The sequence below is a fragment of the Falco peregrinus genome, chromosome 11 (assembly GCF_023634155.1).
Source record: "Falco peregrinus isolate bFalPer1 chromosome 11, bFalPer1.pri, whole genome shotgun sequence".
NCBI classification, from domain to species: domain Eukaryota; kingdom Metazoa; phylum Chordata; class Aves; order Falconiformes; family Falconidae; genus Falco; species Falco peregrinus.
In genome coordinates, this window is record NC_073731.1 from 10,943,664 (window position 1) to 10,966,686 (window position 23,023).

General features: G+C 44.7%; 1 protein-coding gene across 2 annotated transcripts in view; it reads left to right on the forward strand.

The window, feature by feature from the left end:
- The window catches only part of VIT (vitrin), a 53,154-nt gene that overhangs the window by 18,631 nt on the left and 11,500 nt on the right, over positions 1-23,023 (forward strand). The window contains exons 5-14 of one of the 2 annotated variants that reach the window (XM_027788637.2): positions 28-161; positions 4,243-4,320; positions 7,157-7,237; positions 9,044-9,250; positions 9,912-9,962; positions 14,877-14,915; positions 15,010-15,066; positions 15,692-15,763; positions 17,355-17,402; positions 22,871-22,933. In XM_027788637.2, coding sequence (XP_027644438.1) covers positions 28-161; positions 4,243-4,320; positions 7,157-7,237; positions 9,044-9,250; positions 9,912-9,962; positions 14,877-14,915; positions 15,010-15,066; positions 15,692-15,763; positions 17,355-17,402; positions 22,871-22,933 — 830 coding nt within the window. The remainder of the gene's footprint in view (positions 1-27; positions 162-4,242; positions 4,321-7,156; positions 7,238-9,043; positions 9,251-9,911; positions 9,963-14,876; positions 14,916-15,009; positions 15,067-15,691; positions 15,764-17,354; positions 17,403-22,870; positions 22,934-23,023) is intronic. The other variant, XM_055816037.1, reaches the window with a different exon arrangement.

The following is a 23,023-nucleotide window of genomic DNA, read 5'->3' on the forward strand; positions in this document are numbered from 1 at the left end:
TTCAGACACCATGTTTTCCCCTTGCAGTGGTATAATCGACAATGCAGGCGGGAAGATCCTCGTCCAGAAGGTTGCCGGCCACTCCGGTTACCGCGGGAGCTTCTCCAACGGGGTCCGGTCCCTGTCACTGCCACGCTGGAGGGAGTCCTTCCTTGTGTCAGGTACCGTGGTGGAGCGCCAGAGCCGCCAGCCCACCCTGGCTCTCCCCACTGCCCAACCAGCCCGGCAGCAATGGGAGAGCGGAAAGCAGCCCTCTCTTTTTAAAGAGCTGTGCTCAGTTCAGCCCAGTGTGGGTCTGAGCCCACTGCAGGAGGTGACAGGTGGTCTGGATTGACTCTCTGAGGGCACCTTAACTCCTGCTGTTGATGAGTAAAGTTTGAGCCTCAGTACTAACAGGGAGGTCTTCCTATTGCTCTTGGTTCTCCACCCTGGTAAGTAGTGCTGCTAAGGGAACTAACGGGCCCCATTGGCCATTTGAAGCATCCTCAGCCTGCATCCGAGCTCACATCTTCTGAAGCAATGTCTGACTTCTGTCAGCCCAACTCAAGCCACTTATAGCTGTATTTATGCAAGCCCTATATCAAGCAATTCAATTGTTGCATCCCAAGTATGTTATGAATTCTTCCCACCATTCTAAGCCAAACAGTTTTGATATCTACTCAGTGCAGGGAAAGCCATCTTAAATTAATGCTCATTCCTTTTTTCTCCCCACAGTATATACAGCAGCTCACTTGCATTCAGCAACAAAATTCACAGATTTTTTTAATTTCTTTTTAAATAGATTCCCTTTGCATCAGCTTCAGATTGTCTTACACCTACTTGCACTCATTCTACTTGTGTGAAAGGAGAGTCTAATTTACACTGCTTTACATACAATTTCTAAATCCAACTTCTTGGTGCATCCATACAGTAGGTCAGTTCTTGCTGGTCCACACTTTTGGAGGTTTAGGATAGGTACAACCAATAGACATTAGTTAACTATATCACTCCTGTAAAATTCAAAATCTCAAGCAACTGAACAGCCACTAAAAATAAAGAAACGTTCTTTTCATGTGAAAATTTGTGGACAGCAAAGGAGGTCTCAGAAACTGACCAAAACTAACTGTCATCTTCAGTTTGCATTAATATATTTGGATGGACTTTTTACAGCATTCTGCCATGGGTACACCACATTATGTGAAGGATTTATTTTGGATGAGTAGGAATTTCCTGGAATAGCCCAATTGCTACTTGTACTTGTTGTTGTTTTTCCCCCAACAACCAGCACATTGTAATTCTAGTACATAAATGGGAAATAAGGGGTTTTTACCTCAGCAGCTGCTCAGTTGTTATCACATAAAACTGTAGGAATTTTTGATTTATAGTAGCAAATCTTTATTATTAATTAATGAGACATTATAAAAGACAGAGAAAGTTACAGGCACATGTAAAAGGAGATGATGAGAAACCTGGGTACGTGTATGATGAGATTTGTCCCTCATGCACTTAATTTTACACATGCTGAGTGCTCTCACTGATGTCAGTGGAACTACTTATTTTATAAACTAGCTCAAGAGTAAATCTAACATAATATATAACATGTATGCTATCATATTTAATCCATAAATAGGAAGTAAAGTGTCACTATACCTAATACAAATGGAATTTTAGAGAGAAATTTGCAAGACTAAAACCCCAGGAAGGTTGTGCTGTTCATCTCAGCAGCCTGAGGCTGAATGCAGACAGATCTCACTCTCAAAAAGAGATGAGTTGGGGTTTTTATTACAATTACGAGTCATAAAAAGACAGAGCTGCATAAAGCATTCCCCAATAAAAATACAAAGTCACCTAAGGCATTAATTTCAGGACAGCTTTAGAGCTTGAACGGAGTCCCCTATTCTCCAGCCAAATTCCCTTTCACAGACCAGACCCGTACACAATACGGTACCCTAGAAACGTGCCTAGTTTATTCCTAGTTAGGATATTGTCACCAAGAGTTTGTGATGTTTAAATTGTGAATGAGCATCTGCATAAAAAAGCACAGAAGCAGAATCCTCAGGAGATGCATGCGATGAAGTGGCTGATTTAGGGGCAGTGGGGAAGGAGTTCTGTGCCGGGGGATTAAAGCAGCCAGCACACCAGGAGGTACGCAAACACGCTGGTATTCGCTTTCAAGCACCGAAATGCCTTGGCACTCAGTTGAATGACTCCATTCAGCCTAGTGGGAGTTTTGCAGCTAGTGGGTTAAGAAAATAGAGTCCTAAACCTTTGGGTTTGCTAGTCACAAACAAGCGTGACAGGGTGAGCAGCCGCCACCCCATAGCTTGTACTTCAATGGCCAGAAGCTGAGGTTTTCAGCCCACATGTAAATCCATTTTTAAGTATGTTAAGCAAACTCCAACCTAGAAGTAACTTTCTCCAGACAGTGAAAAAGACATATTACCATTGCTCCAGAGAGCAGGGCCACATTCAGGTCAGGCCTCAGACCTACCTCTTGGTCACATATGAGATGCAAAATGCTGCTGATCAAAACCTCCAGAGACCAGGAGCAGCCAGCTTCTCCACACCGGTTAATTTGCACAGCAGCAGGCTTCAGGTGTGCATTAGAGATCAGATTAGCACAGAAATATCCTAAATTAAGATCAGATTAATACACCGTTGCTGCATCCATGTACCAACCACTCATATCAGACAATTTTGCCTCTGTTGGGGATAAAAAAATACATTTAGAAATAATCTGCAACCCCATAACATGTCCATCTTTCTACTACAATTGGCAGAAGAACTCCATAATCCTGCTTGGCTCCCAATCTCAGTTTTAGCTCAGGGGGAAGGCGATGTAAAAACCTGCTGCCCTTCTCTTAGGCCAGCTTCTGTGAGAGACCCAAGGGCAAGAAGGAAGCTCTTTCCAGCTTGTCCTTGCATGCAACCTTGCCAGCTCTGGTCTTTGGCCAATCTGTGCTGACTTCAGTGGAGCTGCTCTCAGTTTATACTACTATAAATGAGAAATGGGATAGATCCTTACATCAATGCCTTGTTAGTAACTCTAACTTCTTTATTTAGGGTTTTTTAATGGCATATGAAATTTCAGAGAGGAGTAAAACAAAGGAGATAGAGACATTAAAAGGGACAAAGGACAGTGCCTCTCCAGCTCTATGGCCATCCCTGCACATAGAGGACCAGTTTCTCCGGCATATACCCTTTGTGTGCCATCACAAACAGCCCCCAGTTGCCGGGAGCAGCTGTCTGTTGCAGCTAATTCTGTTCAGTGCTTTTGGTATCTGGATTAATCGCCCAGGATCACAACCGACATGCTCGCAGTGCCACATATACCTTCTTAAAGAGCCCACCTAGGGAATAAAGGAAAGCAAACCTAGCACCACCACCACAACAGGTTTTGCAGGAGGTGGAGGTAGATCTCACCTGAAGCGGTCCAGATGCATAACACAGAACAACGTCTTGTAGAGACAGTCACCAGGGCCCAGAAGTCCTACATCCACCAACTCCTAGAGGCCAGAGCAGTCTTCCCTACACTGGGCTTCTCTGCAACACTTTTCATTCAGCGACATATGGCAATATAAAAACTGCCCCACAAAATGGAATTGCATGGCCACATGTACCAATAGAGATGGCATCTGCTGTAGCACTAAAAACATTTGTGGTTCAAATCGTAACTGGGAAACGTACCTCATTGTTTTAAGACAGGACCTTCATTTTAGATTTAAATATAGGTACCATATGTTCCCCCACACAAGCACAGCCCACTTTCACTGTTATTACTGCAAAAGACTGTTGCCAGAAATGGCATCTTGCAAAAGTGAGGTCAGTGAAGAATGCTGCGTGCGTGATGAAATGAATCCCACATCAAACATACTTTCTAAGTCAACTGCATAGTCAGGCACTGGAAAAGGGTAGCCAGGGAAGCTGGGGATTTAAGTACAGGTTATGCGGATGTCCTTCAGAAATGGTCTCCTTATGCTTAACACCATTTGAGAGTAAAGAAATGAACTGACTGACTGCTTCAAATCCTTCCCAGGACTGTGTTTTCATGCTTTCTAACTTTTTTTAATAATGCTGGATTTAGGCATTGGTATTTTTAGAGGCATGGTTTTGAGATTCTGCCATCAGACAAAAGAAACCTTCAAGAAAATCAATTGGGCAGCAAGGAAGTGGAGTCTGATTCTGAACACATATGTTAGATGAGAATTTTATTGCAAGAAAACTTAGAATATTTTGTGATGCTTTCTAATGATTTTTTTTTAGAGGGCAAGCCAAGAAGAGGTGTGACATATCCATCAGCTCTTGAATATTCTTCTTCAAAAAGCACAGCTGTTAAATCAGGCAAGTAACAGTGACTGACTTTCCTTTACATCCGTTCACAACTATCTGTTGTAACTTCTTAGTTGTGTAATACAAAGATATAATTATTCAGTCAGCAGTTCACGCATCCCTTAGTATCTCATGCATATCCCTTGTGGTATTTTTTTACATTAAGCATATGGAAATTATCCCAGACAATTTCTATTTTTTGGTCATACCAATTTTCACAGACTTCTGTTTCCAAGTTGTTTCCCCCTTGCTTTAAATCTGTTAGTACGATGTTGTACTGATTATGTGAAAGCATTTGAAGTTATACATGTCGACATTCTACTAATGTTACTCATGTTATCTGTTGGGATATTCAGTGTTGAGAATATAATAATAAATAGTAGTATGATCATAATGACACAGATAGCAATGCACAGCAGCTTTATCTAAGGATGACACAATAAGGAACTACTCTGTATAGCCATTTCGGTCAGCATCCTACTCTGTGAGACTCAACTCAGTTTAAATAATTCAGTTTTCAGAGGTTTTCCATCAAGTCTCACACCAGGTGGTAGTTGATATTCAAGTGCACATGAAGCGCCTCTGTCACTGAAATGACACTTGTTTGTGCCCCCTGTAACAACTGTGTAATGTTCAGACTCTTCCTTGGGGGTGTGAATGAAAAAAAAATGAATGTCTTATACTGCTACACACTTGTCTAACACAGCTCTTTCGCTGATTGCTTAGCCTGAGCCTTCCTGAGCTTATCCGTAAAATGTGGTCTAACAAAATGTGCTGTATCTTCTCCCTGAACTCAACTGCCTGTCAGTGGGTGCATCCATCCAAGGCCACACAGAGGTTACTTGGAATCCTGCTCTTCTCCTGTATATTATTGTTTGGTCCTTGGAAGCAAGGTACAGAGCTTTCCTCATCTTTAGGCTTTTACTTGCACAAAGGTAAATTTAAATCTGAAAGCTGTAGTTTTTCAGACTGGATATACATCACTCAAAGCCATGCCTTTAGTTTGCAGTATCTCTGCATTTACAAATAGATACAGAATCATATATATCTTGACCAGGCACACAGAAATTGCTGACCCAGATATCATGTGCTGTTAAAAGGGAGGCAATACCTTAGAAATCTTGTTTACTAAAGCCACATCTCACCATTCCCAAATGTACCCACGCTTGAAGTATCAGCCCAAATGCCTCACACCGGACCAGGGACAATCACAGCCAAGGTAGAGCTCAACAGGCTGCAAGCAGCAATTTCTTCCACCAGTGCTAAAACCCACATTATGTGAGAATCGGTGTAGAAGTGGGGAGCATCATTAAGTCACAACTCAGTCACGCAAACAAAATACTGAGCCTGTTCCTGCAGCAAACCAAAGACACAAGTGGCTTCCTTCACTTTGTTCCTGAATCAGTGTGAATTACAACTCTAGGACCTTAGCAACAAAGACTGTATTCATGCAGAGAAAACCCAGGAGGATCAAAGGAGCAAACAATAACTGTTACATCAAACGCAGTGCCTGAGGGATGCCACCGCCTTGCTTTGCCCAGCCCTGTCCCACACATAGCAAAGAGATCTGATGGTCACAGTCCATCTTCCCAAAGACGCACTTGACCCCCATCAGCCCCCCTTAGCCCTGCCACCTCAGCTGTACTCTGTTGGAAACAGCTTGTTCTTAAGATAAAACCCTCTGTAATATAGTGCTGGGGCCATCTTGTGACAGATGATTCCTACTCCTTTTTTAATTTTAAAAAAGCTACCTTTTTCTTCTCATTTAAATTATAGAGACCACATTGTGCACTTGGATACTTAAACTCATTGCCTGTAGGAAGTAAAGGCAGTCCTTCGAGGATTACACTCACTTTCTACCAGATTAGTGAAAAATGCTGCTTCACATCTGATCAGCTGTCAGAGATGCAGTTTTGGTCCTCATCGCTGGGACACTAGATATTCATAGTGCCTGACATTTCTTTAAATGCTGCTGGTGTTTACAGTGCTTCCCAAATGCTGGCCACAGCAAGAAAAACCTTCCCAAAATTGTTAACTATTCACAGCTGGTAAAACCAAGCAAAATATGTTGTTTTAAAAAAATCATACAAATTTTTAGGAAAGCATTAACCCTGGAGTAATTTCTCAAATAGGTCCACACTGCCAAAATAGCTAGAGAAGAGGAAAAAAAATGGAAGATCAAAATCCTCCAGTGCTCATTCACACATAAAAGCAGGGGCAGATTCTGTTGCAGGGTAGCCGTAAATGCACTGTAATAAATGTTCCAAGTACTTTGACGACTTTGGGTCTTAGAAGAAAAAAAAAAAAGGACCAAAAAAACCCCCTCCCTTTTCCTCCTAAGCCAGTCCGTGGCATTCAGGATGTGGCCCCATGATGATCTGACAAAGTCAGGCAAGAAAGAACTACATCTGAATGTGAATTAGCGACTGAAATATTGCATGTTAGCTGGTATTCCCCACACACCCTATACACACCATGACCCTGATTCTCAGGACACGCTGCTGCTCAGAGGAAAATTCAACAACATGATGCATTAATCTTATCAGTATTGATTTATTAGTGGTAAAACCTCTTATTTATTGCTTACTTCAGAAATTCTATTGACATTAGCAGGGCAGTAAAAATACCTAAATTTGGTACTAAAAACAGAGTGGGAGTATGCTTTATAGAGGCACCCAGCCATCGCTTTTTCCTCACTTGGTGAGAAAGCTCTGGTTAGACTGACTGACCTACCTAATACCAGGTGAATAGGATGCCTTCCTCTGGGGAAGGATAATTTCTAAAAAAGGAGACTTTAAATTATTTTCTTCCAAAGCTGCCTTTCCTAATGTGCTTGATTTTTCTCAAGAGTCTAAAAAGCCAGAACAAGACCTAAAAGCTTTGAGGAGTGCAGATACCGCTAACGCACCAGAAAAAGCATCAGAACAAGGTATGGGTTGGGATCTCTGTGCTCTTTTATCCGTCCCAGTCTAAACTGCCTGCAGATACTTATGGGAGGCAGTTTGACACTGGTAGCACACAGCTTTACCTCCCCCATCCAGCCGCCTCTCTACAGCCTCTTTCCCACTAAACCAACCCCATTATGTGAGTGCCTGCAACAGTGCTTGAAGGGCATGTGCCAATTCAGAGAAGAAAGGGCAGCCTCATAGTTTAATTTCTGGCTGAGCTTTGGGTGAGCTCAGGTGTCATGAACTTCAAAGACCTGCATTACGGCTCTCGGCAATTTCCTATGCAGGGCATGTGCCGTGCAAACTCTTTGAAGATATTGTGAAGGAGATGGGCGCTCTGCCCACAGGAGCACTGGGAACGCTAGCTCTCAAAAGCCCTCCTCTTGTGTTAAAGGCTCCACCAGAAACCCAGTCAACATGTGCCAAGGCAACATCTTTTCTCTCCTCTTACTATGCTGCTTCCTTGGGGTTTCTCCTAATGCTGTTAGCTCCCAGCAAGGAAGCTCTGCTCTTTGCAGCCTAGGGTATAAAGCTGGCCGATGTGCCTGCTCCCCGTTCCAGCAGCACCACATTGCAGGGGAAGACTCACTGTGCCCTCTGCCTCCTTTCTTTTAGTGCAGCAGCGTGGAGCAGGGCACCGCTCAACCCAGAGCGAGCCATTCATACTGATTTTTTTCAGCTGAGCTGTTTTGTTTTTCTTCTGAGCTCTCTTTCAGCATTATCCCATTAAAACTGTCTGAGATCTGACTTCTTCACTGCCTAGCATTAGGTGGTAATTAATCCACCAGACAGTTTCATGATGATGCTTTCCAAAAGGAAAACATCCAGCAACAAAACACAAGCCTGTGTTGTGCAGCAGTGAATAGACCATTCCCTTTCAGTGTACACAGTGTGTCAGGCCATCCCTAGGGCTGTGGTCAGGGAGGAGAGGAACAAGACTGAGGCGAACATGGAGTATGTTTTAGGGCAGTGTTTTGTAGATAGATGGAGAAAATGACGGTGAAGTACCTTTTTTGAGACGATGACTTGAAAGAACTGCAAGCATGTTAACGATTTTGTATAAGGATATTTAGATGTAAATTTGCAACTAGAATTGTCTCTGTTCTCACAACAGATGATATATTTTAAAAGTAGAAGCAACTGTGAGATGAGTCAAAGTTAGATGAAAAAAGTACCTCCCAGGTGGTGCTCTCCCCAGGTTCCCTCAGCCAAAGCCAGGGCTCTGACCCTACCTGCACTCCCTTCTCTGGCTCTGGCCAGCTCCCTGAATCACATTTACCTAAAAGTTGTCTTTCTGCCAAAAGCATTTCAGTGCTGTGGTGGGCAATGCATGTTTTATTCTGGTCTGTGACTCAGAATGATCATCTTTTATTACCAGATGTCAGTCAATTTCTGTTTATATGGGCTTTCTAGCTACTTAATTACACTGAGAAAAGATGATGGCAAAACAGAAACTGCAACTGGCTGGTTGAACCATGTCTCAGAGGTCTGAGACATCTGTCAGGTTGATAGGTGTTCCTGGCCAAAGCAGAAAAGTCTAGGGGAATCACTAAGGCTGCAACAGGCTGCTGCAAGCACCCTCCGGAGAGCTAATACTGTGTCACACAGGCACCTGTGCTACACAGCCACACAGCAACGAAGGCACTAATGGCTCCACAGATGAGGATGCTTGCAGACATCCTGAGAACATCAGTGTCTGGGCAGCCTTAAACACTGAGCACTGTTAATGATGTGCTTCCGTGTGGGTCACACACCCAGCTGCAGTGATCATGTCAATGTTCCTACAGGGGACACAGTCCGCAAAGAGTATCAGACATCTCCAGCACCGACACCAGCTACACAAATGGCCACCACAACCCCAACCCCAACAACCACGACGACAGACCCTTCCACCACAACGCCAAAGCCAACCACAACACCTACAACAACCAGAACCACAACAGTTGCTTCTGCAGCGAAGACTAGACCTGGACTGCACAGGGTCAGAGATATAGGTCAGTAACATGTATGTCTGCATTGCTTTCCTCCCGACCTACAGCCTTCATAAAACGTAAGGAGCAAGACATGCAGCTGAATATACCATGATTTAATGGATTGTGAAATTCAGCAGTTCAGTGTAGAAATATTTGGAGTGGATTAAAAAATTGATTCTAGCAGACGGGCTGGAGTTAGAGTTGTGCCTTCAAGACACATAAAAAATTAGTGTATCTCACAAACACAAACATGTGAAGATTTTCCGAGATGAGAGTTCATCTGCAGTGAAACTATGGCTGGTCTTTATCTTTATATATAATATACTGGCATATAAATTGATTCATGTGGGAGTAAAAGCTCTCCAACCCTAAATGCTGTCACGATTTTCAGGTATAAGAATCCACAAATAGTTCTTTGATCCACATGTCTGGACTGAGAGTTCAACAAATAGGACAAGAGGCATTGCATTTTAGAATTAATTTTTTGATAACTTTCAATAAGTGAAAGTTGTAACATATTTTTTTGTAATGGCTTTGGGATTTTAAAGATTAAACACTGAAGCAGTTCTTACAATTTTTGAACACCTGGATTTTTTTAATCTTTCCTTCTCCATTTACTCTTATTCATTAACATTGGGGGTTTTTGGTTCAATAGCTGAAAATTAAAATCTCTTATTTTTAGGTTCTAGCAGTATCCACCCAGCATACTCATCTGTGGTAGCTGCAGCATCAAGTAAGTATGGTGAAGTAAGTATGCCACAAGGCACACAGTACAGTGTATTTTAAGGCAGAAATGATTCAATAACCTTTCAAGCCTCAGCAAACTCCATGACTGAATCCAAATCTGGATTTAAACTGAAAAACAGATGCCTGGCCTGAATGTCAGAGATGTTGATCACCCACAGCTCCAGGGAAACCTTTCTAGTGAATATATCTGCGCATTTCAGCCTTGATAAATGCTGGGTCTCACAACACTTGAGACAAAGCTTGTGCTGTTTGAATCATGTTTTCCTATTGCTTCCTTCTGTCTTATGCTCTCCAAGGGAGATTTGTTGTAAGACAAATGATGCAGAGGGCTGTACTGCCATTTAAGCTTAGTGATGAGAGCTCTGAAATGCCGACTTACATTAAACAAATGCTTTTCCAAAAACCTCAGGCTGTGGTTCTGAGCCTGGCATAAGTGTGATGTTATTCCTGGCATGCCACTCGTGTTATTGCCAGCAGAGTGGTAACGGCTCAGAGCTCTGCATCTCAGTCCAGAAGCTCACTCCCGTTCCAGCCCACAGCCTGCAATGCAAGTATTTAGAGGTGTTCTCCTCTACAATGTGTAATTGCTTAGCCGTGTGGTCAAGTAAAAGAGAATATTTTCAAATGTTTGCAAGTTTCTGGCCATGGGGATATGACCGCTTTTGAGTGAAAAGGGAGCCGGGCCTTCATTAGTTTTTATGCTCTGTTGCTATTTCTGAGTGCCTTGAGCTCACCTTTGTTCTCACATACAGAACTGCAGCTGTCCCTGTTGCCAAATAATTCAGAGCCAAGCACATGGCAAGGCAGGTATTTTTTGGGCAACTCAGGTCTTGAAGGAAAGCATCATTAAGTCATATTTAGCCATGAGCCCAGAATAAGGGCAACAGCTGGAAGGGTTAATATTACTGAGTCAGAAGTGCAGGGTTTACAGGGCGCATAATGGCAGGACCTACAGAAGTGCCAACACAATTCAAAGGGGTTTAAATTCAGTGGGAATCTGCATCATTTGGTACCTAATGTGCCTGTAAACCTGGCCCTGCTTGTTGCTTTCTTTTCTATTTCCTATTCCCACAGGCTGAGCACAGAAGATGACATTATCTTCTTTACTAGCAATTAGAAAACCCTCAAAAGGTTCCCCAGTCAGTGAGATGCATGTGGAGGGTAAAGTTCTGGCAACACTGAAATCAGTGGGAAGGTTGTATTTGTCTTTCATAAGACAAAACATTTAGCCAAAAAAAAAGGGTGTGTGTGTGTAAAAATACAAAAAGCACTCACTTTTTCAAGGCTTTCAGCAGTCACTTCATTGCAATTTGGATCCATCTTTCTTCAGAATTTTCTTTACTGATGTTCTAAACATAAATTAACTCTCAAAAGATTAAAGTCATCAGACTTAGGAACAGGTTATTGTGAGCTGAGCGGGTGGTGGAGAACTACTTCTGATTTCATGGACTTCATTTCTAGGACCATGTCCAAGATGTCTGTACTTAGTATCTGGCTTCCTGAATTCTCTTGATGTCTTCTTGATTCTGAAAGAGAAGAACTAGCTAAAAACCCCACAGAAAGTACAAATACAGTTTTGAAGCAATGACCATACACAAAGCAGTTTATCAGTTTGTCTCAGGAGCCTTTAGGACTGCCTCCAATTACTCAGGCCAGAGTTTCTGATGATGCCGTTGGTCTTAACCAGAGTTCGGCTTGACTGGACAAAACCAAACGTTCTCCCATCCGTCCTGGCTCACAGGGACTCACAGATCCACCTCTCACAAGGCATTGGTAGGCTGCCTGCAAAAGACACCTCAAAAGTAAATAGCTTTGAAATAGAGCACAGTCAGAATGAGCACAGCCATGGCTCCTGTTAGCTCAGACTTTTCCATTTCCAGCCACCGGTACTGGCAAATGTTCCCAGCAGCAAAAGAAAAGCAGGACTTGCAGATTAGGGCATTACAGCAGGGGCAAAACTCCTCTGTCCTAGCTCTTGCTGTTCTTCCCCCTTTATCTTCTGTTTGTCAAAGACACGGAAACAGAAAAAATCTGCTCCATTGCAGAACTCCTGCTTTAAAGACTTGACGTGGCAAAACTGCTTAATGAACCCCCCCCGATGCAACAAGCATGACATTTGACAGTTACTCCTATGCCCTACTAGCAAGTGCAGCACTTCACCAGTTCAGTGTGCGGTGAAGGACAGTCCTGAGGGGGAAGCGGCAATGGCAACAGGATTTGAAAGTGGATGCAAACTCTGTCCTGCTCTGCCACTTACCAGTACATGTTTTGATGGCTTTTGCCTCTTTCCAACAGCAGTTAATCAAGTACACTCCCAAGAGCCACGAACTCACTTGCCCTCCACCATCCCAGCTCTTCAAGTAATCCTTTCTTGCACAGCTGCTTGGATCCTAGATGAGGATTCGGAGTAAATCCAGTGCTTCCATGATCACTGCCATTGTAAGCCATGTCATGATCCTCAGTGCCATGCTGAGGCACCGAGCTGGTAACCAAGCATCAGGCAGTGAGTGCCTGGGCATCCTCAGGCAAGGCGCTACCCTACACTCTCTGCCCACTCAATTCAATCAATGATTGCAGCTCTTTTCAGACAGGAACTCTCAGCTGGGCGCTGCCTACCACCGTACACTCTTTCATCCCCAGCTGCAACGTACTATAATAGTAAAAAGGAAAAAATGTGGAGAAAAAAAAAAAGGCTGGGGAGACAACGGTAGTGTGTAAGTGCTAGAGAAAGCATTGAAAACTCTCCTCCAGCAGTGCCACACCACCGGGGCTCATGCCTTCAGGAAGCAATGGGTAAGGGCTCCATCCTCACACTAGGGAGAACAGCTAGCATTTATTTTTGGATACTGCCTTCCCCCGGCAAGTCAGCCCTGGCTACTTAGCCCATCAAAAGTGCTGACCAAGTCGCAGAAGGCCAGGCATGTTTCGTGCACAGAGTAGTTGCTCAAATCAGTTACCATCATTTGCAAGGGCCACTCCGAATTGCATTTCTCTCCGCTGTCCCCATCCTTTACTGTCTCCACGCCTCTACACGCTCACTACAGGACTTGCTCCCAATCAAGGTTTCTCTACTCCACTGCTTTCATATCTGAGTTGGCTCTTGGGATTTACCTGGTGACTGTCCATCCCCAGTTTATTACAGACTTCTCCTAGCCCTGCCTCAGCCTCCAGCTTGCACAGAGCTCTGCTTTAATGAACACACATTCACGTGCTGCAGGCTCGCTGCCACATCAGATTTGAAGGAAGAACAAGCCTTGCAGACCATGGAAGTGCAGTTCCAACCTTTTCCCCTCTACCACCACTGTGCTTGCCCCAGCCAGCAAAAGCATGGCAGACACCAGCTTACTGCTGGGACAGTGGTAACACACCTCTGTTACCTCTTGTACAGCAAGAGGGAGCAGCCCCGAGGCCAGCACAGTCAAAAGGAGCTTAAAGAGAAAACCACTAACAAAACAAAACCATGGCTAACATGGGTGTGGAGGGTAGGGTTCATTCATTTCAAAAGTGACATAAAATACTTCTGATACTGAGCACATTTCTCTCTTACCCTCTTGTACTCCCTTTCTAGTGACCTTGTAAAGAGTGGTACATACACGTTCAGGCTCAGTTGTGGCAAACCCAAAACAAGGCGAGCTCTCAAGCACAGAGTTAATTTTCTTCCACCTCTTTGGCACGTTCCAGTGTCCTGTGTGGAAAGCACGCCCTGCACAGCTCCATATAACACTGCTGCACAGACATTTTCCTCCACAGCCCAAAAACTCAGCCTGGGCTAGCTGTGGTCCATCCGGAGCCAGAGCTACAAGCTGACAGGGTTTAAAAGCCTTGCCAGTTTTGGCAGATGAGCCTGTTTCCTTAAACAGGATCTTTTTAGCATCTTTTTGGAGTTTACAAGGTCTCTCACAACAGCTCCTAGAAATGCCATCAAAAGGCTTCCAGTGGTCTGTGAAGGTTCGAGTCTGGGTCAAACACGAGCTATCTGCTGTCACCTGATTTTGCAGTATCAAGTTCCCAAAGAGCAGCAAATCCTGTTTTCGGAGACAACCATTCCAAATGGTCTCATTTATGATACCTTACTGATAGAAATATCTCACTGGCCCCTGTTCAGCATTCACAAGAGTCAGATAGGACATTCCCACTGATTTCACCAGGCTTTGGAATTAATCTTTCTGGGAAAACTAATGAATAAAGGCTTGTTAAAGGATAAGTTTGTTAACAAGCTTCTTAAAATAATTAATGAAATGAAAGGCATGATTAAAGATGTGGTTTTCATCTGCAAATGCTTTGAACCTTTAGTATTTTTGAACAATGGGAATTTAATAACCCAGTCACCTTAAAAAAAGCATTTTGTGTAGACAGTGGTGAAGACATTTCAGACACATGAATTCTCCCACATAATTTTTGTCATTGTCTCATTATTTACAGTCTGCCTGCTTGATTGTATCCAGTCACTCTCTGCAGAAAGGGTAGAATCTGGTGTGGGGGGCTGTTTTGGGTTTGGAACTTTATTCAGCCTTCCTCACACAACCAGCACAACTGGCTGCTACTGCAACAGAAATAAAACTTTGATAACCAGCGTGAGAGAAGGGGAGTTTAAGGAAAAGCAAATCACAGTAACTACACACCTTTAAAATGCGACAAGAGACCTGTACAAGTAATATTTCTAACTGAAGGGATCGTTAACTAGGTTAACCTATATGACAGAGAGAGCAAGACAATCCTTTTTTACATGGGCTCAAAATATACCTTTTAACATCTGAGAAAGTATATTAATGAAAAGTCTCTATACATGAACCATTAACTCTGACAGCTATAAAATGAGACTCAGTGAAAAAGCCAGGTAGCAGTAGTCCTGAACCAAACGTGGTATAAATCACACTTTTCCATTTTGATGTCTACTCAGGACAGGTTCAGGCAGCACAAGGAAGAGGACAGAATACAGGTATGTCTTAAATTAATAATAGACTTGGATTCCTAGAATACTAGGAAACCTTGCATTTAAGTTCCATGTACTAACCAATATAATATTTTTAAAGCATTCAGGGGGACATCCACCTCTGCAAGTAACAGGAATATTTTACGACCCAATACAGGTAATTCCTTCTCTAATTGCTCCCTGTAGCTAGTTCCACCACTCACATCTACCAAATCATGCCGTAATGCACTGTTCTTCACTCCAAATCACATTCGTAGCATGGTGCAGTGAAAGCAGATATTACACTGGTTGTTGCATGACAATTACGTAACTTTTAGGAAAACAATTAAACAAGGATAATTAAACTTAGAATTGTTCTCAACACAGTATTCTAAAACCATTTATAAAGGTCTTTTATAACATTTACTGTTGCAAAACGAGAGGGGAACTTTGTGTCTGCATTAGTTCGGGGATGAAGGCCTGACCCTGCAAGGAGACGGATATTCAGTCTCCAGGCCCTGAACACGATCAGCATCTCAGGACCCACTACCAGTTGTTCTAGTGCACCAGTGAATAGCTGCAATGTGCAGCACCTACTAACATTTAAACTCTTCAGCTTTTGCCAAACTCTTTCAGCTTTTAAATTCTTTTTTTTTTTTTTTTTTTAAATCCATACTTTCCATCTTCCTTTTCCATTTGGTTTGAAAACATGTGCAGAAAGATAGTTGGGGGCCACCACATCCCTCGTGATTGTGCGTCTCTCTCCTTGTCTGCTAGCATGTAACCTCTTGCCTCTTTGTCAGATCACGCAGGTATTCAGCGTCAAGAGCCTGTTGCTGCCTTCCGGAGGGCTGCCGGCTCTCCAGCCCACCTGGGTGAGTACGATTGCTAGCAGCAGATTTTCTGCTCTCTCTGATAGTTTTAGCAACCCCAAATTAGCCCTCAAGCAGTACCGCCGATCTTTTCACATGTCCTGGAGGAGGACCAGGGCAAGCCTCCTGCACTGAATGTCAACTAGCAGCTTCCTGAATGCAAAAGGCATAAAGGCACAGCTCAGTAACTGGTGAGCTGTTGTTTCAGGCCGTGGGAATTAACATCTACCACAATGTTTGCAATTTTCCTTATTTGTTAGTCAAAACAAGAAACAAAAAACAGCTCTGTGCAGCCTATCAGGTTTTCGATCGAGCTAAGTCTTCTGTTCCTGTTCCCGTTCCCAGGAGCCTCCAGGCTGACTGTGACCATAGAGGTCGCCTTTAATACTGAGGGTAAAACTTCACCCGTACTTCCCTTCCTCCCTGGCTGCACAATTCACAATTCACCATCCTTCACCAGCAAGCAGCAGCGCCTTCAGTGGGTGCTCTGCAAGGCCACCAACAACTTCCCAGGGCCCCAGCATGCTCAGACCCCTAATGTCTGGACCAAGAGATGTGCTGGCTAATCCTCAGGCTAGCCGAATTTTGCCAAAGAAGCAGGGCAACATAGTGCTGAGTCTTGTTTACATCAGTTTGACCCCACCTAATTGCTTAAGGCACCTTAAGGTCACCCCAAAGGTGATTACAAAGCACAAATTTCCCATCATGAATGACACTGTTTTCTTCATCACAGAACAAGAAGAAATAAACGCACAAACACATACTTGCCATATTCTCAACGAGTCCTGATCTTTTTTCAGCCCAGGTTTTGGCAGTTCAGATGTCTTGCTTGCAAGCAGCCGATTTTTCTAATAATCAAAGGGAAATTCCTGAACAAGTCCTTGCTTTCTTGGAAAGGAGAGTTTATCTTGATCCTACCAAGCACCCGCACGCTGCTCTGCAAACAGCAGCGATCAGTTCTGCGGGTTTGGCCGGGCTGTTGAGGAACGTCCCCTCAGCAGCTCAGGCTAGCAAAAGGGTGTGCTGGAAGAACAACCTCCCCGACACACCAATTGCCTGCGCAGCTTCTCGCTTCACATTCTTCAGAAGGTCCCAGCTCTTCCAAGCGCTTCACAAGGCACATTAACTCTCTTGAAATCCCTTATTCACTCAGCCCAGAATTTTTTTCAAGACAATTATATTGAAGAGCTGTGGTGGTGGTGTCTTAGGTTTTTTTTCTTTAAAGACCAGCCTTGGAGTATTTTAAAAGTCAACTCTTTATTTTTATGGGTGTCATCAAGTGGGGGAAAATAATAAAGAAAAAAAAGCTCTTGCAGTATCAATGCAATTTAGAGGAACACATCCAAAAGATCTAAAGAGACATATTTAAAATCATAAAAAAGATTAGTGCTTTGAAGGCAGTGATACGGTGCTCCTAAATATGGCTTGAAGTGTGTACATAAAGGTTTCCAGGTTTACTGATTTCCTTAAGCTCCTCATTGTTAGTAATAATTCACTGTATGAACTGACCTTTCTAAACTGAGTCAGAAATTTGTAATCGCCAGTAATTCCATTAATTTAAGTAATAATTTTTCTTCTCTTTCATGTTTGAAAGCAATGGAAACAGACTCGTGGAAATCTGGATTGAGCCTTTTTGACACAGGTAAATATTTAAAGCATCCAGTAACTAGTTTGGGAATAACTGGTTTCCATCACACACGGGAAAAGCTAAATCTATTCATCAGGCCCACGACACTGCTGATAACAATCTCGTTTTAAGGAGTAATTACAGTATTTAAAATGAGACATGAGGTTTACATCTTAGTAGTTAAAATTATTTTGTGCCTGCATCAGTCTCAAGTTCCTGCCTAAAGCAGGAGCAGAACAGATGAGCTCTGGAAAGAGTTGTCAGCTATACTGCAGGAAAGGGGTTCTAGCTATATAAGAAGGTATTTTGGGAATGCCACACTTGTGATCGCAGCCTAGAGCTGAAATCAGCGAAGAGGAGGACAGATTATTCTGATGTCAATGTACTTAGGAAAGACAGTCACATAAGAAGAGGATTTAAACTGAGTGTAAAGAATAATGAGATTCACAGAAGTTTTCTGACATTTTAACCTTAAAAACTGAAAGTATGGAGATAACATTTTTATAATTACTGGTGAGTGAGGGGAGGAAATCTCTACCTTGTAGCAGGTTCAGGTAGCGACAAGACCAAGACTTGTACAACCCTTAATTAGGATTCTACATGTTCAATATTTAAGTGACCACTTTCCCCAGGAACATTTAAAGCAGACTAGACAAAGCACAGGCCAACTCATAACAGGGTACTCTCTCACTAGGGGTTGGAACATCCAATATAAGTTTCGTTGCTGGAGAGAGCCGTGCTGGTGGCCCTTGTAAAGACCATTCCCTTGAACATTCTGCCTGCTTCAAAGCTGAGGCATGACTGATCCTTGCACTGGCTGCAATGAGCAGCGCAGCCCATATGCACTACCTTGCAAATCCAATGTCAGCAGTGGTGTCTGTTGAGTCCAAATTTGCATTGTCCCAAACATGAACAGACCTCCCTTCTTCAGCAGCAGTAGTCTGAGCCAGAGAGAGGAAGCATTTCTATCCTCTGTAGCTTAATCCATCACAGAGCTTATTTAGAAAAAGCTACAGCACTAGGGCCAGGGGTGCAGAGGGGTATTTTGAGGCAGAAAATGACAAATTGCATTAAATGCAATGAGAGGCTGGGTGTGGGGGAAGGGATGTTGTATTAATAGTTTCTCAGCAACTGAAGCGCTTGCGTAGACTAGTGTGATAAAGTCTGATGAATTCAGATTGTCACTTCAAAGGAATGGTTTCTGGCATGGATGTAGTCACTGCTGTCTTGCTTAAATGAATGGGAAGTTTAATCAGCACCGACAGCTGTGACAATCAGTGAAGGGAACTTTAATTAGCATGGAGTAGACTGCCCATGCAGCAAGTTGAAATTCCCATGGCAATAACAACATTAAATTAGACTAGCGGAACAGGGAGGCCCATAGAGACTGACCACCTCCCCAATTAGTTGGGGAAGATTATTTGGCCGGTGACCTTATTGTTACACTAAGCACAAATCAGCAAGCTGACCCACAACCTTCAGGAACTGGTAATTGCACTGGCAGATAAAAATGAAAAGTGCTGCATCGCCTACACTTAGGTCTTCCACACCAACAAAGCTCATGTCAGCTCTATGCCTGGGTAAAGAATACTGACTTTATGAGACGAAGATAAAAGCATGAGGCAGATGTATAGGCAGCTTCCCTATACAATTTAGTTGCTAAAATGAATGGCACCTGTTAATATCTAATTTCACTACAGTGTTAAATCCACCTACTTTCTGTTCTGCAAATAAGGAAAGTTGGGGGAACTGCACATATGGGATACCAAGCTGGCATATGTGAGGTATGCGGTGCAGAGGCTGCAGGATGAAGCATGGCTTTGGTGTATTACTGGGGAACTGTTATGTGCCCGTGTATAATAAAGCCTGTACTGGAACATACACAGTCAGCAGGGCAAGGTGCCGACTATTTCAGATTTTAAAGAAAAAATCCCCACAGTCATTCGCATCCATGTTGTTGACAAAGACAGGTTATGTACGGGTCCAAGTCATTGTCTCCATTCTCTTTCTCTCTCTCTCTCTCTCTCTCCATATTGCCCATAACGTCTACATCAGATAAACCCACCATAAGCCAGTTCTGCCAGCAAAAAGAGCCATCTTGCCTGCCAGTCACCCTCTGCCCAGGCACCTGCATGGCTAGGGGGTGAGCTGCCTCAGGGAGCTTGTCCAGTCCATTGCTAACCTTTTTCTTTCTTCCCAGTTTAACTCTCCTCTTTCCCCCTCCTCCTTGCATCCCCCTGACACCAGGCAGGCGCAGGGGCTGGTGGCGAGGCAGAAGCAGGCAGGTTGCATCACCTGAAAAGTGTCTGTGGGACTGTGCCAGCAGGCATTTACACACAGGCAAAGCCAGGGCAAAGAGGTGGCATTGCCAAATCATACTGGCAAGCTTTTTCTCTCCTGGGTTTGGGAAGCTGTGGCTGCTTCTGGAGCGGCAGGGTCACCAGGCACGAGCGCACAGCCCAGGGCTACTTGGCCCTGCAGCCACCTCCTCCAAAATGCTCCCCTGCAGCTCCAGCTCCTTGGCTTCATTTTGCCTGGCTTGCTGAACCATCCTCCTTCACATCTCTCCAAGGAGCAGCCACGGACACATGCCAGCCGAAGCCCAGAATTCGCTCTCCTCCTCTAACCCCGTCCTGTTTCCCCTCCCTGCACTGCTGCTGCCACTTGTGCCTCCCCAGGCCACACTTGTGCCCCTGCGTGCCTGAAGCCGCTGGGCACTCTCCCATCAAGTATTTTCAGTCAAACTGCTTCTCCGCCACCACTGCCCACAGTGCGTCACACGGCAGAGGGTTTACCGCCTGGGCGCAGCAGCTCACTCGTGCTGCGTGCCCTTCCTCCGGCCGCTGCGCGCCCTTCCTCGGGCCAACGGCAGGTTTGGCCCCGGCAGCCAGACTGTCAGGCCTGAGGCACACCAGAAACACTTGCTGCAGCAGATGTCCCTGGGCAGACAAAATTCCTACAGCGTCCTTCCCTCAAGCATTGTTTAGGGCTTTTGTTTTCCTGCAGGATGCAGGGGCTGTCACCCCTGCTCCAAAAACTTCAGCTGTCCTCAGCCAGGAGCCAGCACCCCGCCTCAGGCAGTGCTGCCCCAGCACCACCAGCCGCCTCTCCCTGCTGGCGTTCCCCCATGCCAGCGGACCTCCTGCGGGCCAGCCATGCCGCCAGTGGTCTCTTCCCTGTTCCTCGCCTGGGATCTCATCCCAGGTGTGCAGAGGACGAGGAAGACGAGAGGCACAGGCCAGCAACGTGCTGGACAACGGCTCCAGGCAGCAGGGACAAAGCCAGCTGGAGCTGGGCTCACCAGCCCGCTTTCCAGCGGGGCCAGCCTGCTCTGGCAGCACAGGCCGGCTCCACTGACTGTGAGGCATTTGTGGCACCACAGGCAGTGCTGGAGTAGGGAGAGAGCCCCTGTGCCCTGTCCAGAAAGTGTCTGCTCCAAAGCACGGGCAGGAGCGTAAGGAGGGCTCTGCATGGCACCACCTGCTCCCAGACAAAAAGCCACACCAGCTCTGCCAGTCACAGCCAGGGAAATTCTCACACAAAGAGATCACTAGCTCTTGCCATAAACAAAGTAGGGCTAGCCTTTGTGCCCTTGGCCTATTTCATTTATACACAACCCCACGGGCCCCTGTATGAGGCCGAGCCCAGCGCTCCAGCTAGCTCAGCGTCCTGTCTCTAGCGACAGGCAGCAGCAGATAGATGCCTGGGGATGAGCAAAGCAGAGGGAAGGCACACAGCGCTGCTGTTAGCAGGTCTCTTTAGTCCCTGCAGTAGAAACTTACCTCACTGGCAGCTGAATCAAAAAATGAGAAGCCAAAGCAACCTTTCTGTCCTGCAAGGATGCTGCAGTGTGCCATAGCCTCCCAGCAGGGGATCCGGCATCAGGACAGCTTTACATTAAGCACTCTGTAGTTAGACTTAATACAAACCTGGCCACTCAACCAAAACAATGTGCAGCTTTCCGCATGCAGGTGGAAGGACTCAGAGTAGTTGTATTTGTCCCTTATGAGGCATGGATCATTAGACATAAACTGGAATGGAAATGGAGGTGATGGAGGGAGCTGAGCTGGTATTTCTCCTCATTTTCTTGATTGTTTTCTGCATTATTATGGCTTGGACATTAATATCTTCAGCAACCAGCTTAGGCAGTGCAGGCACTCAGAGCTGTTACATCTCCTATCATATTTAGGTGGTGACCTTCATTGATGTCCCTTTGCCGCTTGCTCTCTTTACATACACTGATGCTCTCATGCTTGGCTTGCTCATGGTTGGCTGCTGTGGAAAGACAAACCCTGTGGCACCTAGTAACTTCTCATCTTTTTTCTATATTATGCTCACACTTTCTAAACGTACCTTTTTACTGTCTCTCTGAAGCCTGTAGTCTTTCCTCAATTTATTTGGTGATGAAGACTTAAGGAAGTCTTTTTTGGTTTTGGGGTTTTTTTATATATAAAAATTAATATGTAGTTTACAAAAAGAATAAGCCATTCTGATGTTCTTTTGACCAACTACTTCCTTGGTGAGTGTTCCATTTGGGGCTTGTCTGATCATTGCTCGCTCTCCTGTGGATTATCCCAGCTAAATCCCCTTAATCTTGTCATGCTGTACTGAAAAGAAACAGCTCTTTGCCCTTGCTCAGGAAGGAGATACTGTACTGTAGGAGTATCTCACCAGACGTTCAAGTCATGAGTGAAGTTCAGCATTTTCAAACCTTCTGACACCAGCCTGATGATGCCCTGCAAGTCAGTGCATCTCAAAAGGATATAAACTCACGTTCCCAAGGCTGCTACCATCTAAATATCTCAGGTGCAGCCTCAGCTAAAATCCACCAGTGACCCATGAGACTGTTTCTCATGACTTGACTGTAGCACTCTGCCACCATTTACCCCGTTTCTTTTGTGCTTTGCAAAACAACCCAGTCCTCCAGGAGCACCTGAGGAGCTGTAGCTTGCATTGCTTCCCCAGCTGTAATGCGGTGGGGCGAGCCGCTGCCCGCACCTTCCTCTCCAGACCGAGAAGCAACATGCTAAATCTCATCTGCTTCAGACTTTGTGCAGCTTGTAAAGCACAGGTGAAGCACAGTGAGCCAGCGGGGTGGCAGCACTGGTTCTCTCGGGGCAAAGTGCTGGGAGATTCACCACCCTGCACCACGGTCACCAGCCTCCACACTGGAGGAACCCTCTACTTGCCCATGCTGCTCTCAAGCCCTTGCAGCAAGGGGAATGACTCGCAAAGGGAAGTCAAAGTTGGTGCTTGGAGAGATTTTGGTGGCTCTTCCAGAGATGCCTCCACTCTTGTTTTAGTACAGAAGCAATGTAGGTGGAAAAAGATTAGCTCCAAGGATGTGCTCCCCATCCTCATTTCTCTCCCACATCAATCCTCAGGCCAGGGGGGACCCTGCAGCCACCCCATTGCCTGCTTCCTTCCAGAGTGAGGGCAGCCACCAAGCACACACCAATGGAGCCTTTCCTTTCTCTCTCTAGGCTTCAGTTCAAAGGAAGAATTGAATCCAAAGCCGCTGGAGTCCATCTCCCAGGGGAACCCAAGTACGTACTTCACAATTAATTTCATAATTAAGCAATATCATCTTATTAATTACACATTGCTAGAATGTATTCAAATGAAATAGCAAAAGA